This window comes from Stegodyphus dumicola, chromosome X1 (assembly GCF_044657685.1).
Source record: "Stegodyphus dumicola isolate Sdum_Otavi_A_Nest chromosome X1, ASM4465768v1".
NCBI classification, from domain to species: Eukaryota; Metazoa; Arthropoda; class Arachnida; order Araneae; family Eresidae; genus Stegodyphus; species Stegodyphus dumicola.
Genome location: NC_140780.1, coordinates 123,772,597 through 123,798,908, shown reverse-complemented (window position 1 = coordinate 123,798,908; position 26,312 = coordinate 123,772,597). Strand labels below are relative to the sequence as shown.

Here is a 26,312-nt window from a genome sequence, read left to right as displayed (position 1 = left end):
AGAATTAACTAGAACAGAAAGATTTTTATGAATGTGAAATGCCTCTAGAAAATCCAGTTCTCCAATGGAAGATGTTTTTTGAATAATTTTAGCAGCAGAAAAATTGAAGGTGTGATTTTCGGACCAACAATGTTGGGCAACAGAAGACTTCTGTGTTCCTTTTTTCTAACATATGCCTCATTGTTCCTTCACGCGAAATTTTAAGGCTCTTTTTGTTTGGCCAATGTAAATTAAATCACACTGGCAAGGAATCGTATAAATACCCCAGAAATTCATATACGGAATGGGGTCCTTCAGTATGGAACTCGGAATTTTATTGATGGGAGAATAAACGACCCGAAAGTTAAATTTCTGCAAAATATGTGCAGTTTTATAGCTAATTGATGAAAGAAGGGAATGACAACAGAATTTTTACATTCTTCTAAAACAAGAGTGTGCCATTTAGTGGGTCGTTTATTCTCCCATCAATAAAATTCGAATTCCATACTCAAGGACCCCATTCTGGATATGAATTCCTGGGGTATTTATAGGATTCCTGGCCAGTGTGGTTTAATTTATATAGGCCAAACTAAGAGAGCCTTAAAATTTCGCGTCAAGGAACATGAGGCATATGTTAGAAAAAAGGAACCACAGACATCTTCTGTTGCCCAACATTGTTGGTCCGAAAATCACACTTTCAATTTTTCTATTGCCAAAATTATTCAAAAAACATCTTCCATTGGAGAACTGGATTTTCTAGAGGCATTTCACATTCAAAAAAATCTTTCTGTTCTAGTTAACGATCCTAATTCCAATCCATCTTTGCTTTCGGCCTTTAAAGAAATTATGTTTTAGTTCTGGTTTCATCAACAGATGGGGCCACTAGCTTATTTTCTGTCTGTTTTTTATCTTATCTAATCATTATATCCTATCTCGTTCATTTGCGCTTTTGCAGCTGAGGATGGAGATTCGGTAAAACAATCGAAACTAGTCCTGTGCAAATGCGAAAATTTAACGCTGGTTTTTGCTGTTTGACTTCTGAATTAGTATTTGTTCGGCGTGTTATTGTGTCTTAAGCTTATGTGTATTTCGTTACCTAAGGCAGTAAGAGTAACACGGTCTCTGCATACAATATGCAAACTGTAAAATCTCCGTGGTTTGGCACTCACTCCTCCTAGTTGTTTATCTCAAACAAATGCCTTTCTCGACTCCTTCTTGCCCCGGCTTTCATCCAGGAAACCGTAAATATTGTACCCAGCGTCCAGAAAGTACTTAACAGAAGTAACACATTACACCCTGTCTTCGGAGTAGGCTCTGGCAACCATTGTTCCATGTAATATGGACACGACGACAACAACAACACATTACACATGACGATTGCTGCTACACTGCAGTAAAGAAATGTACAAACGTTATGAAATGGGTGTATATGGAAGGGGTATCTAACAGACACTTCTAAGAAAGTTCTTAACGATAAAATTAATTAAAAGTGATCTGTTTTTGTTACACTGTAACTTGAATGTGTGACAATACTCTGCAAATGTATGAACTCTACGCATTTACTTGTGTAATAAATGATATACATAAAAATAATTGCCGATGTATACGTTCTTTGCAGATGTATATGCTACACTGAATTTCTTACGCATAAAAAGTTGTTTAAAATGGCATTGATATAAATTGGAGACATTTTTTACATCTATGATGTTCAATCTAAACTCACGTTTGTGAAAATTGCAACACCATGAAGGACTTACGCGAGTGAGCTGAAATTTTCAGGAAATGCAAAGTAGCGCATGATATGCAAATGATTAGAATTGCAAATCCGTAGCGCATGCGTATGCTGAGCAGCGCCCTCTGAACGGCTGATGGATCCGAATAAATAGACGGCTGTAGCGAGGCGTGTATGGTTATCGGTGGTTATCTGCTAGTGGTAAACGTTAACTCAATCTGTACTTATGCCTCGTCGACGAAAGAGAGCGAGATTTGAACAACTTACAGAGTTTGAACGAGGGAGAATCATCGGCCTTCGTGAAGCTGGATTGTCGTATCGTGCAGTAGCCTCTCGTGTGCAGCGTAACAGCAGCACAGTGATGCGCGTTTGGAAGCAGTGGACGGACGAGTGTCGGACAACTCGGAATTCCGGGAGTGGACCCCGAAATGTGACGTCAGCTCGCGATGATAGACACCTGGTCCGCATGGCGCGGACGGACCGTACAGCTTCCTCTAGACAATTGGAAGCACTGTGGTCAATAGCTACAGGTGTTTCATTGTGTGCTTCATCAATTCGTAGACGTCTGCTGCAGTGTGGACTGCGCGCACGGACTCCTTTATACAGGATCCCCCTAATGCACGACCATCGCCGCCTGCGGCTACAATGGGCCAATCAGCATAGAGACTGGCGTGCTGATTGGCAGCATGTCGTGTTTTCTGACGAATCCTGCTTTAATTTGTGGTACCATGATGGCCGCATTCGTGTCAGACGCTATGCCGGTGAACGCCACCTTCCGGAGTGCATTATCGAACGCCACAGTGGACGAACACCCGGAGTTATGGTCTGGGGCGCCATAGCATATCATAGACGATCTCAATTGCTACGAATTGTGGGCAATCTGAACAGCAACCGGTATATCCGTGAAGTTCTACAGCCCGAAGCTGTTCCCTTCCTTCAAAGCTTGCCAGGCGCTGTATTTCAACAGGACAATGCCCGCCCTCATACTGCTCGGATTGTTAAATCCTTCTTTGCAGCGCAGCAGGTACAGCTTCTTCCTTGGCCTGCGTGTTCCCCGGATATGTCGCCAATTGAACATGTGTGGGATGTCATTGGTCGGCGTCTTGCTCGTGATCCTCGTCCTGTTGCGTCTGCAGACGAACTTTGGGTACGCGTACAAACGATATGGAATGCTCTTCCTCAGTCAGACATTCAAACTTTGTTTGACTCCATGCCACGTCGAGTAGCAGCACTTATTGCGGCGCGTGGTGGCCACACAAAATACTGATTCTGATCTCTTGTTCTTGTTTGTTTGCTTTGAACATTTAATCATTTATTTGTACCACTACCACTCAACTGTGTATTAAATTGCATTCAATTATGACGATTCCTTTTTGGTGTTGCAATTTTCACAAACGTGAGTGGCTGTGGGCGCCCATTTTATCTCGGTTTTCTGTTACGCGAAGTCGCATCAGTCTACATTAACTCAGATAATCGAAATTCAGTTGCATGATTTTTCGTTCCAGAAACAATACTCTGCATGGCAGCCAGTTACCTAAAATAGTTCTGATAGCCAAATGATATAGACGTATGACATATCATTGTCAAGCTTACATATCTCAAAAAAGAGAGCAGAGGTCCGCAAGTTTTAGTGCAAGAGCATTTGCAGCACAATTTTTAAAAAGCAAATATATATATCATTTCCAAAAATAATAAATAGCATATTTTGCATAGAGCTCTGAAAGGAATTCAAAATGTTTCACGGATTAAAACATTAGCATAAGTAAACTAATAAAAATTAATATCTAATACACATTGTAGCTACAGAATTCTGATGTCAGATACCCTTGAATATTAGATTGCATATTATGCGCGATGGCCATAGGTCAGATACAGTGTACGTACGCTTATCACACTTTCTTAATTATGCTACTTACAATTACAGGGTTTATAAGTTTTATGTGCTAATATATAAACAATTCGCACTGCATTACAGAATAACGGCCATCTTTTACGAAACTGCCATGAAGCGTGGCTGTCATCATTCAACAATAGCAATTGCATTAGTCATTTTAATAACATTAACAGTTTTGAAGAAACGAATAAATATCAATTCCATTAGTCATTTAAATAATATTAACAGTTTTGAAGATATGAACAAATATCTATGTAAATAATCACAACTGAAAGCTGTAGTCTTGTTCAGATAATGTGAAAGACAGATTTCACAGTTGATAAACTAATGATCCAAAATGCATTTACATGGTTACTATTTTCAGAACGGTAAATTACACAAAAGGTTACTTAGCAAGCTTGCATTAATAAACAATAATTTTAAACAATAATAAAACAATAATAAAACAAATTAAATATTCCGGTTAATTTTTCTAGTATGGGAATCAAACTTCTTATGATTTTATTTTTTCATAACGAGTATAAAACTTTCCCAAATATAAATATAGGAACCGGGAGACTCTGCATTAAAAGTTAGATTTCGTTACCTACCGAAAACGGTGGGTTTTTTAGTTTTTAATTTACATTGCTAAAACATAAATATTTTCGTCATTTAAAACACTTCTATAATTAAACACTACTATCAACGATTTCGAAAATGAAAGCCGGATGTACTTATAAGCCGGGTCCCATTGCAATAAAAATGGGAGGTGCACAACTATATGCTATAGCAGTCTCATATACAAAATTTCAACTTCAACGTTCTAGAGCAAATCGTTTTTGACATATTTACATGTGGAGAGAAGGTAACATTTGATATCTGCCGTCTTAATATACGGAAAAAAGATGCCTACCTAGACAAGCAGTAGTGTTCTTCTACGGGGTGCTGCCAATGGAACTCTCAATCCTCAAAAGGTATACGGAATCCTATTGTTTGTCCGTATGCTGCTGCAATTAGCGACACCTTTATTTTGCAAGCAGGTAATATCCGCCCTCACACTGTTCAATATGTGTGCCAACTTTTTGAGGGGGGCGGGGATTGTTGTCCAAATGGATCGCTAGCACGCTTTCCTGGCCTTAATCCCATTGACCATGTGTGGGACGCTCTCGGGAGGCGTATTTTTGGCCTCCAATCCCCTCCTAGATTCACTAATGAAACATTTTTTGTAGTTAGTTTGCACGTCCGAATTTAGGGGTTATATACTCCTGCTGATGTAAATATTCCGTATCATGTTTTCTTGCGTTCTTAAGTTACAAGTTGCTATAATAAATATTATCATCAAGTTTCGTTCAATTTGCTTGCATACTTTGAGTTATCATCAGGTTTCCGTTTGTTGCATAACTTTTGGCACGTTGTTGACTCATGTCCCTTAAGTCAGAGCGCACGGGATTGATAACCTGGTTTCGATATATTTAAAAAATTAATTAATAAAATTTAAAAAACATTGTTTTGACGAGAAATGGTGACAATAATTAATAACAACAGATATGGAAGAGATTGAAGTATAAATGGAAAACCTTTTAAGTTAACCCCATTTATTTTCAGTTTGAATTATTTATTAATTTGTTTGTAACTGTTCATATCTAATACGTAACAAGGTTATCAATTTATATCTATTTAATGAGGGTTTTTTTACTCTAAAATTATGAATTAAATCAAATTTATGATATTTTATATCCCTTCAAAGTTTCAGTGATATGTAAAGGAAACATGACTTGCGTTCGTTTGTTGTTGCGTGGGCTGGGTCCAACACAATCTTATGTCTAAATATTGATTTGGCTAGTTGGGTCGAGGCCTCGCCCTTCATTAAAGACATTAGCAGCAGGAGAGGTGAAGAATGTGCAATGCCGTACCCAGGACTCGAACCCTGTACCTCTCAAATACGCGTCGAATATTAATTCCAATTACACCAATCCAATTACACCACGAACACTCATCTTCCAATCACACCACGAAAGCATGCAGACAGGAGAGAGAAAATACCTTACATACTCCGCTTTTTAAAGGCCGACTGGGGATTTGGGGACCCAACAGCCAGATCCTGGTGATGACGAATTAACGTTCACCACCTTTTAGTTCGGGAGCCACTTGTAGAGTCATAAGGTAATTTTTTTTTTTTTTTTTTTTTTAGCAGGAGAGGTGAAAAACGTGCATTGCTCTCGCCGGGACTCGAATACTGGACCTCTCGAATATGCGTCGACTATGCTTCCAATTACACTCGAAGGTATGCGAAAAGGAGGGAGAACATACTTTATAATTAAATGAAATGAATTCAAATCAAATTGCTCAAGTTTTTGGCATTAATTAACCCATAAATTATATTAGTTCAACAGATATATGATTTTTAGATACAGAATTCCAGTCTCAGTTTTTTAGTGAAACTAGCCACTAAATAAGAATCACAAACACATACGTTTTATATCTTTATTTTTTCTAATTTTCATTTTTTGTTTTTAAGAACAGTAATTTAGATATCCTACTTTAACATAACCAGAACATATACTTTTAAATATGCATCTTCTTAAACACACAGACCTTCCAATTCTCAACTCATTACAGCTTACGTATGTACCACATTGTCTCATGGCAGCAAAATGAAAAATAAAAGGATTTTTAAGCTATTCATTGCTCTGATTGCGGTTTGGGATTCAAAGAATACGAATTAATTTTGGAGATATATAAAATTTATTTTTACATATAATTTGTTTTAAATATTACATGCTTATTCATACTTATCGCGCCTACCAGCGCCCGAACGCTGACGCTGGTATTTCGGTACAGAGTTCGAATGCCGGCGAATGGGCTGGCTGCATGGGCTTTTTCATGGCCTTCCCCTTATGTAAAGGGTACACGAGTCAATTTTCCTTAAAAAGTCTTCCACGAAGGCATCCCTCCCCTCAAGTGCTTTGCCATAATTAAATAAACCAAATCAAACCATACTTATTGCACATGCAGTAAAACACGCAAGAATTATTTTATAGAGAAATAGTAGCATCAACATCAAAAGCAGATATTAGTAAAAGGAATGTCTCTAATATGCAATTTCCTTAACATCTAAGTATTTGAAATTTATTCTCGTGTTTTATGATCTCATGATAACACGTAATACTCCTAAAAGACATAAAATAAAAAATAAAAAAAACTAAACGGTATCGGCACATCCTTCACGTACGTAGGTGTCTTCAACATGACATGGAAAAATGTCAAATACCAATACTGCTACCAAAGTGCAGTAGATAACCTGCCGATTAGACCGATTACACAACCGTGTCGTAAATTATATCAACGCCTTAACGCATTAGAGCGCAACCAGATTATAAGTTTGTGAAGACATGGATCTTTTACTCGCCATATCATGGACTGCAATAAATCGAAGATTAAACGTGTTGGTAACAGTCGTTTCGTGTAAGAACATAATAGCAGATGTAGGGGAACATATGAATCATCACGATCGGCGGTGGCTGTTTCGAATATAAGCTTTACTGTGTCAATCATTCGTTGAAATACAGCTGAAATCATGATGTTCTTATTGCGACCCGAACAATTGGCACAAATTCTCTAAAGTGGAGATTTAGAAAGGTAAAGTAAAAAGTTTCAGAATCAATAACTTTTTATGATATACCAGACACTATCGTTCTTTAGTTTATTAATATTGAAAACCTCTGATTCAAATTAAAATACTCCGAACTTATCCAGAAAAGGAAATGAAGGCATGTGTATTTTTATCCAGGAAAACCTCTTCGAAAATATCAAATAATTACTCTTCATTACTAAACATATATTTAGACTTCTTTCTCAAACAATTCAATTTTTAGCTTTCCTTAAATCAGTCTTTTTCTGGTCAGTACTGAAATAACTTTAAAAAAAGATTACATAGGAAACCCTTACAATTATTCAGAGGCGAAAAAGAATAATAACTCTTCCGCCGGAAAGATTTCAACATACACAGGGGCTCAAACTCTTCAGCAATTATTTCCGTTATTCCAACTATTTCTGTCCAGGCATCAAATATACGAATTCTTGGTTGGCTAACAACTTTGAATTTTCGTTTTCTATACGCCATTGCTAAGTAATGGTTAAAAATAGAGATGGTCGATATTTATTCGCTACATATCAGTAAGTAATGTCACGTTCGTTGAGTCTTTTTCGAAAGTTTTCTCGTGGATCATAATATTTGAAATTAAATACATACAATTAGAAATGGCTTACAGTTACAGAAACATAATGAACGAAAAAATTATGCGATTCGGTGAGTGGAGATCTCGTCACTCTAATAATTCTTCTAGTTCTAGGTAATTTCAAACAGCAAATGGAAGCGCACGCCTAAATTAAACAATTAGGATTATAATGCCTATTAAAATTAAGCTTATTAAAATTCATACATGGGGAATGTCACTAAAGACTGTTGAAATAGTAGAGACGATATGATGCCAAAATTCTTCAATGCAGTCTTCAAGAACAAATACAGTGTCATAGCTGCATGCTTAAGTACTATGGGTGAACTATTTATACCTGCATATTTTAACTCTGACTAATAATAAAAGAAATAAATTATATTCATAAAACTTGGGGAGGGTATCCGTACACCAGAAATTAGTTTCTTCAAACTACATCAAAATAATAAATAAATATATAAAGAAAATAAAATAAACTTCAAACTTTTATTTTATGAATAAGAAGATGAAAGCAAAATATTCCGTTCAGTAACACTTTATATGTACTTTATGCTACACTATGGAGCCAGTAACGACCGGACAACCTTACAAACAAAATGTGTTTATCTGAACCTTAAACAGTGCCAGCACGACACAGATACATTTTTCTCCGCATCGCAGTCTCTGCCCTTCGAGAAAGATTTTATGTTAAGTTTCTAAATACCTCCAGATATTTTGCTTTGTTCTTCTTAAAGTAAGAACAGCCACCTGTTGGCTTGTGGGCAATCTGGTCTGGCTCGTAACCGGTGTTCAACTCATCCCAGGGAAGCTTAAAAGGCCGAAAAATGGGTCATTTTGCCGCCAGTCAAGTTCGTTCATTCTCATTTCCTTAAACAACTCCGTCATCATCTTTGCCTTGCTACTCTACGTGTTACAGACCTAAAAGTTTGTTTTATTTTTTAATATGGCAAAGTGAACGACGGCTGTCAGCATGAGGAAAGAGATGCTTTCGTGGAGGTCTCTCAAGGGATAAAGGTTCGTATTTACGTTATAACAGGAGGAGAAACACGAAAACACACACGCAGACAGCTTTTCGCTAAGCTGGATTTTAATTAGAAAACAGTTTTTGTCCCTTTTTTAATTACTCGACTACTGGTGGAAAGAGAAATCGGCCTGTTACAAATAATTTGTGCTCAGCAGAAAAAAACGAAATAATTATCAGTATTACTTCATATGCTTCGATATTCAAAATTCAGACGGTCAGAGGAAAATGGCAGTATAAAAGTACCATTTGTGGCTATAAAAATATCCGCTAATTTTTAGCGCAATGCCACAAATCGATTTTTTTTCCATAAATCGATACATGCTATTAGGTAATTTAGTGAAGAATGTAATCTGAATTGAATTGTCCATCAAAAGTCCAACTCTCTTTCCTCTCGCCGATCACAGTCTACTATTTAAAGTAAATAACTGATTAAAAACTAAATAAAACCTCACTAGAATCTGTTTACGTGAAAAATAACGTGATACACTGCTAACTGAGTAACAATGCACACAAAGCAAGCTCATAAAAAAAATTAAGCTCAAAATTTAGATGAATGTACTACAACCGTTTGTACAAGATAAATTCATGTCTTAAAAGTTTGCTCAAATAAAACGTAAGAAAAATAAAAAGTCATATATTCATGAAATGTAAAGCTAAATTTAGTTTGTCCATCAACCCGAATTTACTTTCATAAGCCAAATATCGATATGGGGGGGGGGGGAGAAAAATAATCCAAACTATCATTTGCATTTTTAAAACGTTAATTTTATATATGATGTGAAAAACATTCAGTCATTTACCCTTTCAACAAACCGAGCTGTTGAAAGTCCCCTTTCATTCCATCGTCATTCAGTTAATTAATTAATTATTGCAAACTACTCAAAGACAATTTTTCTGTCGAAGAATGCCTTCACTGACGATTTTCTTATGGAAGTAAGTTCATATGTAATTTACGAATACAGAAAACCAGTATTAATCAAAAAACAAATTGGCATTACCTAATGGATTCCTTTAGTAAATTATGCTTAACATGGAGAATCTGTTATAAAAATTAGTATAATTCGCCCTCTTGTATCAATTTTAAATAAAAAGACCCCGTTGCATTTTGAGAGATAAACAAAAAGCTCTCCAAAGACGGGAAAATGGTTAGTGACTCTGACTGCCTTGCCGAAGAGCCCGGGTTCGAAGTCCGGAGATGGCATGGTTGTAATTTGTCCGTCCCTTCATAGGAAGCAATGGTCTCTATAATAAAGTGACCACCGCTTCCGGCCTCAGTAGTAGCCACTGGGGGGGGGGACAAAATTATAAAATACCGCAAGAACGTTTTTCTAAAAAAAATAATATTCTTTTTTAAAAAAACACATAAACTGTTAAGATTAAATACAACTATCCAGATATTATACCTTAAAAAGAATGTCTACCGTCCATAAACATTTTATACGCAAGCGTATCTCACCAACCTTCAATGCACACTAAATTAATGTATTTAATTTAATTAATATATACATATGTGTGTGTAAGATGTAACAAAATATGATAGGCGCTTTAAAAAAAATAATTGTCGACCTCAAAATTAACATTCTAGATTTGTTGCTCTCCCTCTAAATTCATCTGTTCTCTCAAATTCGAGATCTTTCGACGTTACTTAACAATGTTTGAATAAGGTAACTAAAACTAGTATTGATCAACCACCTCTTCACGTGTTTCCGACCAGCTTTCCCCACCTCCCTGTCCTTCTACATCAGCCATGCAGGTAAGAAAGGACTTCCTATCTCCTACCTCCATGACATCAGCTCCCCTAGCTTCCTACCTCCATGACATCAGCTGCCCCAGAAATGGCTTGTTGATCACCGAAGTTCAAGGCTTCACTTCTCTTTTTCTTTTATAAAGCTATCTCAACTGGAGAAACTTCATCTTTGGAATTTTACATACGTCACGACCCTAAGGGGACTCATTCAGGTATCTGGAAAGAGCAGTAGTGCATCTGCCGCTGCATGCCAAATAACCAACAAAGTATCACTGCGTATTAATTCTGTGTTACTTCTGCTAGCTTCTACCGTGCTAATGGCTCCTCGCTTTGCTTGCCCGTCTAAACTGCCTGCGTGTCTTAATTTTAAGAATCAATGTGCATAAAAATTTTATCATATTTCATTATGATTGGATAAACATCTATGAAGATGATTTTATATGCGTGGAAATAAAGATTAGAAATTCTTTATGTTCATGCTTTGTTACCTGCCTTCACACTCAGCTACGACGATTGCAAGTTGATTCCTCTTCTATGTTCCCGGAATTATGACATATATATGACATATATACGTGCTCTGCCTTAGGCAATACACGGATAGGAAGAAATGCCCCGTGGAGGTCTTTTACAGGCCGCTGGTGGGTCATTTAATTAATATTACATTTGTGTGTACCCTATTTAAGGTCGTAATGGATTTCTTTACGCTCCATCTCGTATCCTAACATGAACTTATGCAACAATCGAAACAAAAATTTAATGAAACAACAGAAAGCAAAATCCAAGTTTAAGATAATAAATCGGTATTACTACTAATGGTAGAAAGGGAGCTTCTGTTACAGTATTCAAGAGCTATTTACGTTTTTAGTAAAATAGAAATACGCATGAAAAAAAAAAAAATTCAACATAAAAATGAAAATTTATTATTGGCTCTAATTTTGCTTTTCAACACAAATGATTCTTCTTTCGAGCTTCTTTTCTCGATGTGAAATTCATACATATATTGCTATAAATCTAATTAAAATCTTACAAAACTTCTGAAGGAATATGAAACACTCCTTAATAAATAATAGAAAACAAGAGTAATTAGAGCTAAAATTTAGTAACAATATTTAAAATATTCTCATAAATAATTAAATTTTTTTCGCAAATTCAAACTGAATTGAAAAACCACACATCGTTTTATCACAGAAAAGCAAACATCTAGTTCTCTGAGTGTTGCCACTTGATAAAGCAAAAGACCTGCAATTTATTTTTCAAATTTAATAAATACGTAATTGTTCACCAAACTGACCAATATAACAGCAATAAACGCATTTCTTAATAATTCATTGTGCATTACCGCAGCGGCGAGTCTGTCAATCCATAGTAGGTCACCGTTCACCCTTCCATTTAATTTTATTTAATAATGTATTATATTAATTCTACTGCATCGCCCTGTACTCGAGAAAAATTTCGGCTGTCATAAATTAATAGAAATATCCATTTTGACCGCCTCCGAATGCATTTGGACGAATTTTTCCCGTTACCTCTATACGTATGTACAGACTAAAGGGCTCTTTTTTTTTTTTTTTTTTTTTTTTTTTTTTTACAAAGATTTTAAAATGGTTTAAAATGGATTCAAAAAGAATTTTTTCGTGACAACTGTATGTACGTACGTGCGTATGTATGTGTGTATGTATCTGGCATAATTCAAAAACGATTAGCCGTAGAAAGTTGATATTTTATGTATGGGACTGCTATAATATATAGTTGCGCACCTCCATTTTTTATTGCAATCGGCAATACCAAACGCACCCATACATATACATATAATAGTATAACCCTCCCCTTATACGGCCATTATTTTCGCAATCGTTGGTCGCAGTCATATATTCCCGATTACAGAAGTGTTTTAGATGCCGAAAATATTCAAGTTTTGGCGATGACAAATTAAAAAAAAAAATAGCAGTATTAATATTTTTCGACAAATAAATGAAATCTAACTACATATATAATAGCAGTTTATATGCGTAGTTAGTCTAATAATAAAATACCTAGTAACATTTTGTATCAGGTTGTTGTAAATATCTAACAATATTTAATATTAGTTTATAGCTGTTCCAAAAAGAATATTTAATAGGTCGTACAAGGAAGTTATGTGCTGTTCACGTCAGACTTTTTTAATTAAACAATTTGAATTATATCAGCTTTCATAGTCTTCGATACGTTTCCCAACTTACAACAGTAGAAGCAGCGTAAAAAATAGCAGTCTAGAGGATATATAAGAAATATATATATATATATATATTTCTTCATAATTTTTATCTTTTTATTATTTTTTAATAATGCGTCGACTAGATATAGTTTATGATAAACATCTCATCGATAATTTTGACGTTAGAAACGTGAAACGTTTTTCTCAGTCACATTAAGTTATGCTGCCAAATCGCTTTCCACTTGAATCATTCTCGCAGCCTAAGAAACTGTGAATTCTAAGAGTTGTTGCCATTCCACACTGCTGGTATTTATTTTCAAAAAACAAGAATACACACTTTTTAGCAAACTGATTTGGAAAATACTTACTTATCTCTTAATAATTATTATTAATGTATGTATCTCGAGTACAATTACCAAAAAACAATTGTAACGCCAGATGCACATTAGTAGTATTAACTTATTCGGGCTAAAACTGAATTTCATTTGATTTGCTATTTTTAAATATTTTCATCCAATTTCAGATGTCCCTATTTCCCTCTGATGAATACTACATATTTGACAGAAAATATTACATATCATCTAACAAACTGCATAATAAAAAGAAAAAACAACAATATAAGGAACTGATAGCTAGCATAAATTGTGATCATGACTTTTTTAGGATAACAGTAATAATAATATAAGAAAGTTCCCACACAAAAACGATGCATCATTGAATAGTTCATTTCAAGCGACGAAATGTTTTGAAAATTAATTGTACGTATTTGCATAATAAATCTTTGCTAATCCTAATAAATTCTGGTTAAAAACATCCAGGTTAAGCGACAATTAGGTTTAATGAAGTAGCTGACTGAAGTTTAGCAATTTTACAAAAATTAGATATCTTACAAATACGATGTACTACTCTCCAGAACTCAAAAATAAATATCAGAGCTAAACGTCTACTCAAAAATTAGGAGACATCAATAGAAGAATCAGAAGTTGAAGCTTGCGTCGAAAATAACAATACGCACCCAAGACTCTTTGGAATTTCTAGCTTACTAGCGGCCATGCAGTGAAGCTTCTGAACACTATTTGTTCGGCTTAGATTCAAAACCCGATACACTGCCTGGCTGTATGGGCGTTTTTTGCGTTTTCCCCATGTGTAACATGGATCTGAGCCAGTTTCTCCATGAAGGCATTCCTCCCCTTAAGCAGACAACCCTCGCGTCCTTTGCCGTAATCAGCCAATCAACTTAGGAATCATCTAAACAGATATTCCTTCTCGTTCTTTAATTCTGATGTACTTGAATGCTAGGTCATTCATAATATGGCAGCAATTTTTGATCTATTGATAAAGTAACATATTAAATTATTATCACGTGACATTTTTTAAGGAACTACAATGTTTACTTTTAATTACAGAATAATGTTTACTTTTAATTACTACAATGTTTACTTATGGAATTATCCGATTCTTCATCCACAAGAGATTTTACCACATACTACTATCTTTCTTCCCATTCAACGGCTGAAAGCTAATTTCCCTCATGCAGTTTATGTCCATCTTTCACGTTTTGCGCTCTAAATCGCCAGTTACCATGCGTACAGATATCTAAGATTGCAATGCCCATATCCCTTCCCAGGTTACTTTTCAGCGGAATCTTAAAATCACAAGGAAATCGAATTGAAAATAGCAAATGTGTAGTTCCACTTTCCCAAAGTTAACATCGCCACTTAGCCCGGCAGGAGTTAAGCTCTTGTAATCAGTTACAAAAGATTGCTTTTTAACGGTCTTCCATATGCAAACCTAGATGAGGTTAACTTGATATTCTATGACTTTGCATATTTCCCAACATTCTTCTTCCCCGTGAAATCATTATCTTAATCCATTATATCTTTAAAAGCAACCATCACCTCATTAAGGGAACTGCGCTCGTACTTTCTTTTTCAGACCAAAATAATGCTTTGGACCAAGTACTTTATTTTATCATTTTTCTTGAACAGATTTTCAGTATCTGGCATGTAGACGCATTGCCAAAGCCGAAGGTTTTTTACAGCCATCTAAAAATTTTATCTACGCTTTCTCTCCTATTTAATAATTCAGGTGCGAGGAATTTCATTTTCTTTCATTTTTTCCCCAGTTTCTTACATTGTTTTCAAAAGATATTGAGAACTGTAGAAGATAACCGGTTTTATTTGAGTGCAATCTTGTTTACTGTCTTTTTATTATTTGCCTTGCCGATCAAAATAAGACATGAACCGAAATGTTTAATTTCCATTGATACATCGAAGTAGTTATAAGGTATTTACTTCCTCCTTTCCGCATACCTTCGTGGTGTAGCTGGAAGCACTCTCAACGAGTTATTCGGGAGATCAGATGTTCGAATCCAGACAAAGGCATTCGGAATTTTCCGGTTCCATTATCTATGTAATCTAATCACTCTACAGAGTAATAAAAACCTTCTTCAGACCTCGGTCGCGCTCCAGCGTTTACCGATCTCCATAATATTTATTTTGGGTTATGCAAAAATTTAAATATGGCAATTATATGTAATTTAACAATACAATAAATTTCCCAATCAAATGTATTTTTTAAATCATACTAAAACATGTGTTAATTTAGAAATTGATACATTATAATTTCAATAAATAATGTAATGCTCTACATGTTAAGCATTATATCTAACACACGTATTTTCATGAAATATTAATTATGGAATGCTATCTTGCAGAAATTCGCAAATCTCATAATGATAATAATAATATTAAAAATAAATCTGAAAGATTTAAGATTTTAACAGTCGCCCAAAGGGGTTTCTTAAGGTTCTCCTGTCAAATCTAAGTCGCTCTTTCTGGACATGAAAAATGTAAGTTGAATTTCGTCAATCAGCCTAGCAGAACCGGGCCACTAGCGGCAGAGCGGTAAAAGCCGCTGAACACTGGTAGTTCGATCCAGGGTTCAAGTCCCGGCGAACGGGCTGGCTGCATAGGCTTTTATCGTAGTCTTTCCCATGTGTAACGTGGATACGAGGCAGTTTTTCTTAAAAAGACCTCCATGGGGCATCCCTTCCTTTCCGTGTAGTGTCTAAGGGCGGAGTACGTAATAAGTAAAAAAAAAGGTCAGTAGAATCGAAGATATAGAATTGCGTCCCCACCTTTTTTTTGGGGGGGGACTGATTGTGAGTTATATATCGACAGATGGTATAAAAGAAATTATACAGTACTGATAAAAAAATATTTAAGATGCTAAAAAGTAAATTGTAGAATTTTTGATGCATTTCTACTCGAAAGATGATGTGGATAGTTAGAATTTTTCTTGTTTCACTGGCGTATTTTTCATCAGCTAATACTTTTCTTTGAAATTCTTTGTTCAACTGTGTATGTTCATATAAATCACTACATGAATATTTGGAATTCAAGTTTAAAATTTCCTTTATTGTTGTCACCTATAATATACTTCTTTCTGAATATTAAATATTATTTATAGTTGAAAAAATTTTTTCTACTGGAGTTGACGCATTTAGCAACGAAACTGATTAACTAGATCAGAGTTTCTTAAACTGTGGGTAGCCGAAAATTTTAGCAGTTCTGATATTTCTTCAACTTATTGTAACAATTTTACAATTACCAAATATTTTTACACAATGTGTCTGAAAACAGATAAAGATAAGACAATACAGACAAAAGAAAAAATAAAACGAAAACGTTTCGACGCATTCTTTTTTATAATATAAACGTCCATTTTACTTGCTTTGCACATGACGCTGTCATTTCGTCTGTTACTTATTTAAAATTTTCACATTGTTCTATGTCTTAAAATTAGAAATAAAAATTAATGACCTAAAACTGCAATAGTATATTACAGTACAAGTGAAAAAATTAACAGTTTCACTCACGCGTGTGTCGGATTTGCGCAGTGCTTGCTAAAATAAGGATTTAATATTGTTATTGTTTAATTCTACTATTAGTCTGAGAAATTTGGCTCAGCTCTTTCAAAGTTGTCGCTTGCGTCTTCATTATATATATTTTTATTAATGGTCAATAATCTAAACCGAGATTCTAAATCGAGAATAACACATATCTGAGCTAATTCAATGTATTCACAATTTCTTTTCATACTGTCTTTTACTCAAAACTTGCACGAAAGTTAGGAGAACAATTAATATTAATTCTTTTAAATATTTTTCCAAAAGCCTGCTCTTAAACTTTACGACAAAACTAATAGCTGTTCAATACGTTATTTCAACACGGCTCCGTTCAGTCACTAACCTTAGACAAATGCTTTTAGAGTTTTTGTCAACTGCTTGACACAGACAATTGGAATATATACTTCCCCGTTAATTTCACTTTCCTAAAATATCGCGTCTCAGACTGTTCCATATTTCCGGTTACAGCCGAAAACATCGCGGCAAAAACATCGCAGACGAAAATGTCGCGGAGAAAACAACGCAAGGCGAAAACGTCGTGCTACAAAACATCGTGGGAGAAAACATCGCAAAGAGAAAACATCGCAGTTCTAAAACATCGTGGTACAAAACATCGTCGTCGAAAATAAAGCGGTTCAAAAACATCGCAGTTTAAAAACATCGTCGTTGAAAATATCGTGGTAAAAAATAAAGTATCTACAAATCATCGCATGACGATAACATCGCAGACATGCTTTTTTCAGGCATGCTTTAATAAGTGTAAATGGATATTCCCATAATGATTTGTGAGCGCAAGATGGAAAGAAGGATAATTTTCACTTTCATATTTTTTATTAATTAATACATTTTTGCTGAGAAAATAAAAAGGAAACTTAAGCATAAAAAATTAATGCAAAGTATAGCACTTAATAGAATTTTAAACAGACATAGTTAACTAACAAAGGCCATTAATAAAACATTTTTATAAAGTTTTTACTGGTAATATTTCATGAAAAGTATAATCTATAAGTTACATTTAATTTTCTATGCTTAAGTTTCCTTCTTACGTTTTCAGCAAAAATTTATTAGTTAATAAAATATGTGAAAGTAAAATTTATCCTTCTTTACACCTTGCGCTCACAAATCATTATGGGAATATCCATTTACAATTATTAAAACCTGAAAAAAGCATGTCTGCGATGTTATCGTCATGCGATGATTTGTAGATACTTTATTTTTTACCACGATATTTTCGACGACGATGTTTTTAAACTGCGATGTTTTTGAACCGCTTTATTTTCTACGACGATGTTTTGTACCACGATGTTTTAGAACTGCGATGTTTTCTCCCACGATGTTTTGTAGCACGACGTTTTCACCTTGCGTTGTTTTCTCCACGACGTTTTCGTCCACGATGTTTTTGCCGCGATGTTATCGGCGGACACCATATTTCCAGTATTTAGCATTTAAATTTCTCATAGAGAGTAACACATTTTTATCTGCTTCAAGTTTCTAATACCTAAACAAAGTTATCGCACCTGCCGACGCGACTGAGTACCCCTTAATCATTATGCCAGGGTACAGAAAAGGTCTGATTTCCAATTTTGAAATATTTAAATATATGCATGGAGATATCCTGTATAAGGGCTTAAATTTAAATCTTAACGAGAAATTCATTCACATCGTCAAAAACACAAACGTACAATTTGAATTAGCTGTAACTTAGAAAACATAGGTTTTTTATTTAACATATATTGCCCCGTCGGGCACATGTGACCGACACTTCACTGAGCCCTTAGGGTCGCGTTAGTCACACATGTGGCCGACAACACAACTGGTTTTTAATCTCAAATATCATATATCGGTCATTTTTCTTATGCACTTCAGTATCAAATATTCGGCGCTGCATTACCTACCATTTTTAGTGCTATAGTATTTGTTAGTGCAGCAGTTTATGCGTTTAAAATAAACATTTCTACTTCACTGTTTGTAGTATTTTTTTTTTTTAAAGAGGAAGGCACTTTATAGTTACATAATTATAACAGCCCTTTAAACCCATTCTGGGCTGCACAAGCTGCAACACTTTGATCAATCACAATTAACGTAAATGGCCGACATCGTTACACAGAAACTGCGCATTTGTATACCAAACGCAACGAATAAAAACTTCACGGAAATCCAACCTCTTCGAAAACAGCCAGACAAAACGCCGTCCTTTAACTTTCTCATGGTTTGAGACGTCTTTAAAAATAATGCTAAATAATTAAAAGCATAACATTTTTAACTCTAAAGTAGTGATTTGTTAAATATTCAGTATTATTTTATAAAATATATTAATTTATTCAGTTATTATTAAATAGTAAAATTCATCTATGTAAATGAAACAAACTAAAGAAAAAACAGTGTATTAAAGAATTACTATCACTTCAAAATTATAGAATTTAATAAATTGGTTGCTTAACGCTTGCAGTTAAATTTTAAACTGTTAAACTGGCTCGCTACTCGAAGAAACTATTAGTTTGTTTCTTTGGGCAGTAATTATAATGTGTTAATGAGTATTAGAAATATGCTGTGTATTTAGTTATTTGTTGTGCCATTAAGTTAACACAACATTTTTCTTCAGTATCTTAGGTTCTTTAAATATAAGCTACATTATTTATTTTGATTTCTTTCCCTGCTAAATGATGTTTCATTGAAAATATAATCAGAATACGTGTTAAAGTTTTTGAAAACCTTAATAACAAGAGGTCCACTAAAATCCCTTAGAAAGTCCTCCACGAAGACAGATAGCCCTAGTGTGCTTTGCCGTAATAAATTAAACCAAACCACTAAAATCCAAACGAGATCATATGTCTTCTCCACCCGCCTACTAACCATCCTATATATAAAACTGCGATAGCAATAATAGAGAATCGGAGCATTGACATAAAGGCGCGGCATTTTTATCCAGAAACGGAAATGGGCAATTTGCATAATAATGTTGGTATACTCACACAGTTGAAGAGAGTTTGCATAAAGGGACTGTAATTTCATTTCCTTTGAAATTTGTATTAAATTGAACAAAAAAGCAATCTAAAACAATACTTGCACAGCAAAAGTTTTAAACTTTCAGAAATTATAAAAATTTAAAAGGAGTTTAAAGAATCCAACAACAAGTATTATTTTGCAAGCATGTTTTATTAGACCTTAATAAACTGTTGGACTTTCATTTAATCTTGAATATTTCCCTTAAAAAGAAACAATTTTTAAAGTAAAATTAAATTTTATTAAACACTTAGCCGTTTTTACATTTTGCGTTAGTATTCGATTTTCAGTAGCTTTCCTATTCAACATTTTACATACAGCAATACCTCGAAAAGTCCGGGTAATCAGATCTGCAGAGTATCCTAGACTGTTTAAATCTCAGCTAAATGAGGAACTAAATACTTATAGAAAATGATAATTGGTTTCAATTTTTTTTTCCTTTCTTATTTTTCGGTAAATAAAAGACGATTAATAAATGCAAAAATCTTTATCAAAATAATTTTAAAAAATGCATATCTTTTGTAAACAATTTTTATTCTCTAAAAACTGCAATATCGATGTCTGCACAATTTTCTTCTTTGGCCTTTTTCTCTTCATATCTTTCTCTGTAGCAATGAATAGTTATTTTTAAGTAATAATTATAAGTTAGATTTATTTATTTGTTTTTAATGTGCTTACCGGCCTGAAGAGAAGATGCTGGCGGAACTTTCATCATCGGCCTAAATTCAACCAGGGAAAGCGCTGTGGAAGATGAACCTGGACTTCTGGGATCAGGAGGTAACGTGTTATCTTGCTTTTCACGACGCTCAGGGTTCATGTCATGTAAACAACCACCGCCAGAGACCACGCCACCGCTCAGCAACAGACCCTGCAAGGTATAATTTTGTGACATATTTGCAATACGAGAGACAAAATTATATATTCAAATCAGCATTAGAGTTCTGAAACAAGAATATAGTTGAAAATACATTTTGCAAAATTAAACAAAGGTCGCAAAATGCCGTAGTTATCTCATGACTGAATATCCTATCAAATGCTTGAGAATAAAAAAAAGGTTTGTATGCCACTTATTAGCAAGTTTTTGACTAGAAAAATAAAATTTTAACAAACTGTAATTAAAATTTAGAAAGAATAACATTTAGATTCAACAATTTTACATGGCTTCTGGATCTCAGCAACTATTCTTTTTTTCTATTCCTTAATGAATCTTTTTCAACTTTCGTAATGCCTTCGAACTGCGTCGTATTCGCGCTATACAGGAAGAAAACCAGCCATACTGCAAGCCCGTTCTTTGGGGCTCGAACCTTGGTTGAATTGCTAGTATTCAGCGAATCTTACTAGGATTCAACGATTACTAGTATTCAGTGACCATTCGACTACTAATGGGACATTTTATATTACGAGAAACTATTCTTTAATAAGACACCATTTAACAAAGACATTTTTAGTTTTTCTCAAGTCGCAATATCGCATTCCACGTTAACATAACCCAAAAAAATCATTTTTGTTAATGAAACAGTAGAGCTAACATTAAATACTCGAAAGAATTCGCATTGCACTTTCTACGACTAAATTTTCAAATTAAATTTCTGCAGTTTATGAAAATAATCCAGTATAAAGGAGTTTTTGCTTCATGTTAAAAACATAAACTTTGAATATTATGAATTAATGCCACCTAATTTGCCACTTAAGCCTTCCGTCGCAATCAGACAGCGAGTACAAATTTTTGTTTTTTCTAACACAAAAGCTAAAAAAGTCAATATCGCAGAGTAGTTGACCTTCTACTAGTGCAATTTGGTATGCCCTACCAAAATTGTGATGGAACTTATGCAGATAACTGTCTTATGCGCTTTACCTTAGTTGAATTAATTCAATTTAAATCAGAAATACATTTGTAGTTGAGGAAAGTGAAATAAAAAAGAAGAGAGAAACAACAGATATATACAAATTATGAATTATCTGCTTTCAGTTCTTCTTCTGATATATCATGGACACACAAGACAAAAAAATTATTTCATGTAAACTCTTTTCTTAACAAAATGAAAGGCGGAGACTTGAAAAAAATATTTACATAACTGCAGCATTATTATAATCTAAACAAGTTTAGTAACATATACCAAAAATTTCATGACTTACGTATATAAACTATATTTTATAATTTTAAAAAACTGATTTACCGTGCAACAGAGCGTACGTACAATAATACATGGCTCAAAATATACATTTATGTAAGCTAATATTTCATGAATGCTAAAAAGTATATTTGTTATATAACGTATAGAAACTTATTTAAATGATGAATTACCAATTAATTATCAAACATGTCATTTCTACTTAATTATTGAACGAAATCTTTTTATTTTTATTAAGTCCAGAAGGTAGATTAATAAAGTTAAATATAAATTAATACTGTTAAGAGAAAATTTGCCATCACATATCTGTTTCTACAGTTCTCGCATGCAGAGAGCCAGTTCACAACACAAGCAAGTTCGTTGTAAGTGAAAGCGACTGCACCTAGTACTCAGCTAAACAGAACTATGTCAATCGATCTTCTTTCAATAACATACACTCATCACATACTTTAGCACACTAATTACGATTCTTGAATTTTAAATTTTTCGAAAGGCGGAATAAAAATGCCCGCGATGAGACCTTTTATTCCCCTCTTTTTCCCACCCTCACGTTCAAAGCAGGAGAGGAAAATCAGGCAGCTTTTGGGAACCAATTTGTGACATCTTTCCCCTTCACAGATCTCAACCCTTTCCCTACATCTAATACCAGTGGATTAAGGAAGAAGCGCAGTTTCCTGAAATGAAGAAAACTAGAACAAAAAAGATCGGTTTTTAATAGAATTGCTCTGAGCTGTGTACACAATAGATAACGGTAAAAAGCCTATCTGCAAAATGAGTCGCATCAGCAGCAAATTTTAATCGTCCCCAGATACGAGTATTTAAACTCAAATTTTACCCAGTAGTTTTTGTGCCCCCTCTCTCCCCTCACGCATCTACTTTTTTTTTAAGAACCAGTCAGTATTACATTTTTTTCAACTTTTGTTTCTCCGATTAATCCTTCGTTATGCGCAGCGTCTTTTTTCCTCCAAGGTTTTTGATATTAAAACGGATTAATACTTTGTCGTGCTTCATTTTCAGACATAATCACTAGATAATTTTTAGCACTTTTTTAGCACGATGTTTAATCTCTGCACTGTGAGTTATTTTTCCAACGTCTACAAGAAGTTAGACAAAAACTGGAAACTGTTTTAATCTCCCTTGTTAATATGACTTTTTTATAAGCTCAAAGGATAAGTGCAACTTATTATTTTGAATGAGACGCCTGCTAGCTTCTTTCTATTTAATTTTTTAATCATTTTTAATCTCGCTATATCAGATAAGTCTTACATAAACAACACATAGATTTTCTATCTCGGGGTTTCACTAAAATTTTTCCAGTGTAATTTATCCGATATAATTAAAGTGAGACTCTTTTTACGCCACTTACTTGGATTTTAATATGAATATTGTAACGTCGTTGACATGTGTTATTGAGAGGAGGAGGATCTTTCATCAGTAATAAATAAAAAATTAAACGGAGTGAAGATAAAAACTGATTTAATGGGGGAAAATTAAACAATCTTCAAAATATGCAACATCTTTTTTGAAAAAAGTAACAGAATAACATTTATATTAAACGTGCGGGGACTGATGGCATATTGTATTATATTGTTCAGAGATGCTGCGTTTTGAGAATTTTTCCAACTGGACTTCTCCAGTTTCTTTTTATCTGAAAGAATCTTCGTATCTTTATTGGTATAATATGTATATGTAAATTAGTTATCTCTGTAGGTTACGAATGTATAAATTGTAACAATTTGCTGAATGATAATTATATTGCTAAGCGCATCAGCGCTCAAATTTTGGCTAGTTAGAAAATTTTGTTCATAAAAAGGAGTGCAATAACCCTAATTTGATTAGACCTTAAAATTAAGACAAGGAATACTATTAAATACAGAACTGAGATTTAGTTTCACTTATATTATTATATACTAAGTCTGTGACACTAGTGCTACATGAAAATCATGTGACAACTATTAATTTGGGATATGACCCACTTCAGAAAGATTAAGTGTACACTTCCTGCGACTTTTATGAAAGGAAAAGGGAGTAACAAAATTTAAGATACGAAACTAAGGAATATTACAAATCAAAATTTTATATTACATACGCATACATGCATATACACATGGACGCAAAAAGCGCAACAGAAGTACGGTTAACCCAGAACAACGCAATGTTGGAATTAAGTGGATCCATTTGTAGAGACATTAGGTTTTTTTGGAAGCAGAAGAGATGAAAAATGAGCAAAACCTTCGCCGAGAATCGAACCACGAACCTCCGGAATACGCGCCCAGCGTACAGACTACCACACCACGAAGGCATGCCAAGAAGGCGGGAGAAATACCTTATTAAAGGGCGACTGGGGCTTTTAGGGAACCCAAATCGCCAAATCCTGGGTGTGGAGAATCATCATCCACCACCCTTTTATTTCGGGCGCCACTGAAGAGAATTTTTTTTTGGGGGGGGGGGAAGCAGGAGAAAAATGAGCAACATCTTCGCCGGGAATCGAACCACGGACCTCTGGAATACGCGGCCAGCGTGCTAACCACTACACTACGAAGGCATGCCAAGAAGGCGGGAAATACCTTATACATTTATAAGTGGGTTTGTTTTGGAAGACATTAAACACATCTCCTTTTCCTACGATATTATTAGTAAAATATGGCTTTCTTTTGCGCTTTGAAGTTCGAAAACAGTTTATCTAACATCTGTAATGTGTACATATAATACGTGTGTACATACACAAACTATGTGTTTATCGACTGGTTATATTACAGGTAGGGCTTCCGGTGAAGAGCAGGCTGTCAACCACAAAGTTTTTTAGGAGTTAATCTGCAAATTTTCGGTTTTCGCGCACCAAACTCTAGGCTATTCATGGGTTGAACTAAGAAGTATGAACCACAACTAATGAAACATGTGACACCTCTTTCAAATAGGTATTTCTAAAACAGAAAGAAAGAAGGGAGACCTGAAACCGACCCAAGACACTAAGAACTATTTCTCAGCTCGCGTGAGCATTTAAAGTTCTATGAAATACAGTGGGTGAGACAGAAAATTCAGAATCGCAACCAATTATTTTAATAGAATGGCAAATACATAAAATTTAACTCCAGCTACCTAATATACTTATTATAAGAAAGGAAAAATACTGGGTCATTCCAAAAGTTGCGCAGTTTTTCAAATTGAAGCGCGTTTTCTTCTAATTATTTTGTTACTGCTGGTATAGAATGACTTTGATAAAAGCGGATTTTCAAAACATTGTCTTTTCTTCTCATGTTGCATAATTCTAGCATGTGTTGCTGCATAACTTTTGTTTCAGTGCGAATGGAGGACACAAACGTTCCTTTTCGTCATATTATGCTTTTAATTTTAAAAAAGGAAAAACATGTTAGTCAGACGACTCATAAAACCTGCGCTACGTATGGAAAAAGGGCTGTATCCGATGACACAGTTCAGAAGGTGGTTTGAGAAGTTTCAGCGTGAAAATTTCAGTTTCGAAGATGACTGCTCTGGGTGACCATCCTCTGTAAACAAAGACCTGTTAAAAGAAGGTAGTGCTGAAAATCCAAGACACACAGTTCGGGATCTATCAAACCGAATAACTATTCCAAAATGTACAGTACAGGATCATTTAAAGAAGATTGGGTACGTAAGCTACTGCGATGTATGGGTACCCCAAACTCTAACAGAGCCGAAAATACTTGCTCAGAGTTTTGACATGATTCTTTGCTGAAAAAGAATAAAAAAGAAGCTCCTTCTTTGAAATGGCTCGTTACTGAAGAGGAGAAATGGATACTACACAATAATGTTACAAGAAAACAGTCAGTAAATAAAGTAAGCCAAAAGAATCTCCTTTGGTAACATCGACAGGAAAGCTGCAAACCAAAACAATAGGGTTTTGTGTATGGTGGAACTGCAAAGGAACTGTGTACTATAAATTGCTGGCATCAAATCAGACACTGGAATCGGAAAAAATACTGTTCGCAAATGGCAGGTTTAAAAGCAAAAATCGGAGCAAAGGGCTCAGAACTGATCAGGTGTTGTCTTTCATCATGACAATACTCGGTCCTACATTTCCATCAATGTCTGAGATAAAAATATATTTAGTCTGGCTCAGATGTTTTGTGTCATCCCTATGTTCCCTGCTTCTTGCTCTCTCAAATGTTCACCTCTTCAGATCACTTCAAAATTCTCAGTATGGCCAAGAGTTTAATTCTTTGAAGACTGTCAAATATCACGTCAGTAATTTTTTTACGAACAAACCAATGATCTTTTCAAAAAAAAAATTAATTTTCCACCGGCCAAAAAGATGGCAAAAAGTCATAGAATAAAATGGTGCTTATGTGATTCAATGAAAGTTTATATTTGTAGTGCTCCATTTGCATTTATCATAAAAAATATGATGTGGAAAAACATGACTTCTTTGCCGTCGCGCACCGGGAGCCGATTACGCTATTCTGAGCACGCTTGGAATCATACACTGTATCACTTTCAGTCCATA

The 26,312-nt window shown here is 34.7% G+C and overlaps 1 protein-coding gene across 3 annotated transcripts in view; it reads right to left on the bottom strand.

Annotated features, from left to right (window-relative positions):
• LOC118180028 (homeobox protein dve-1-like) overlaps positions 1–26,312 on the bottom strand; it is a 340,210-nt gene that overhangs the window by 184,126 nt on the left and 129,772 nt on the right. For all 3 annotated transcript variants that reach the window (XM_085808547.1, XM_085808545.1, XM_085808546.1), the window contains one exon: positions 20,376–20,565. In XM_085808547.1, coding sequence (XP_085664673.1) covers positions 20,376–20,514 — 139 coding nt within the window. In that variant the 5' untranslated portion in view covers positions 20,515–20,565. The remainder of the gene's footprint in view (positions 1–20,375; positions 20,566–26,312) is intronic.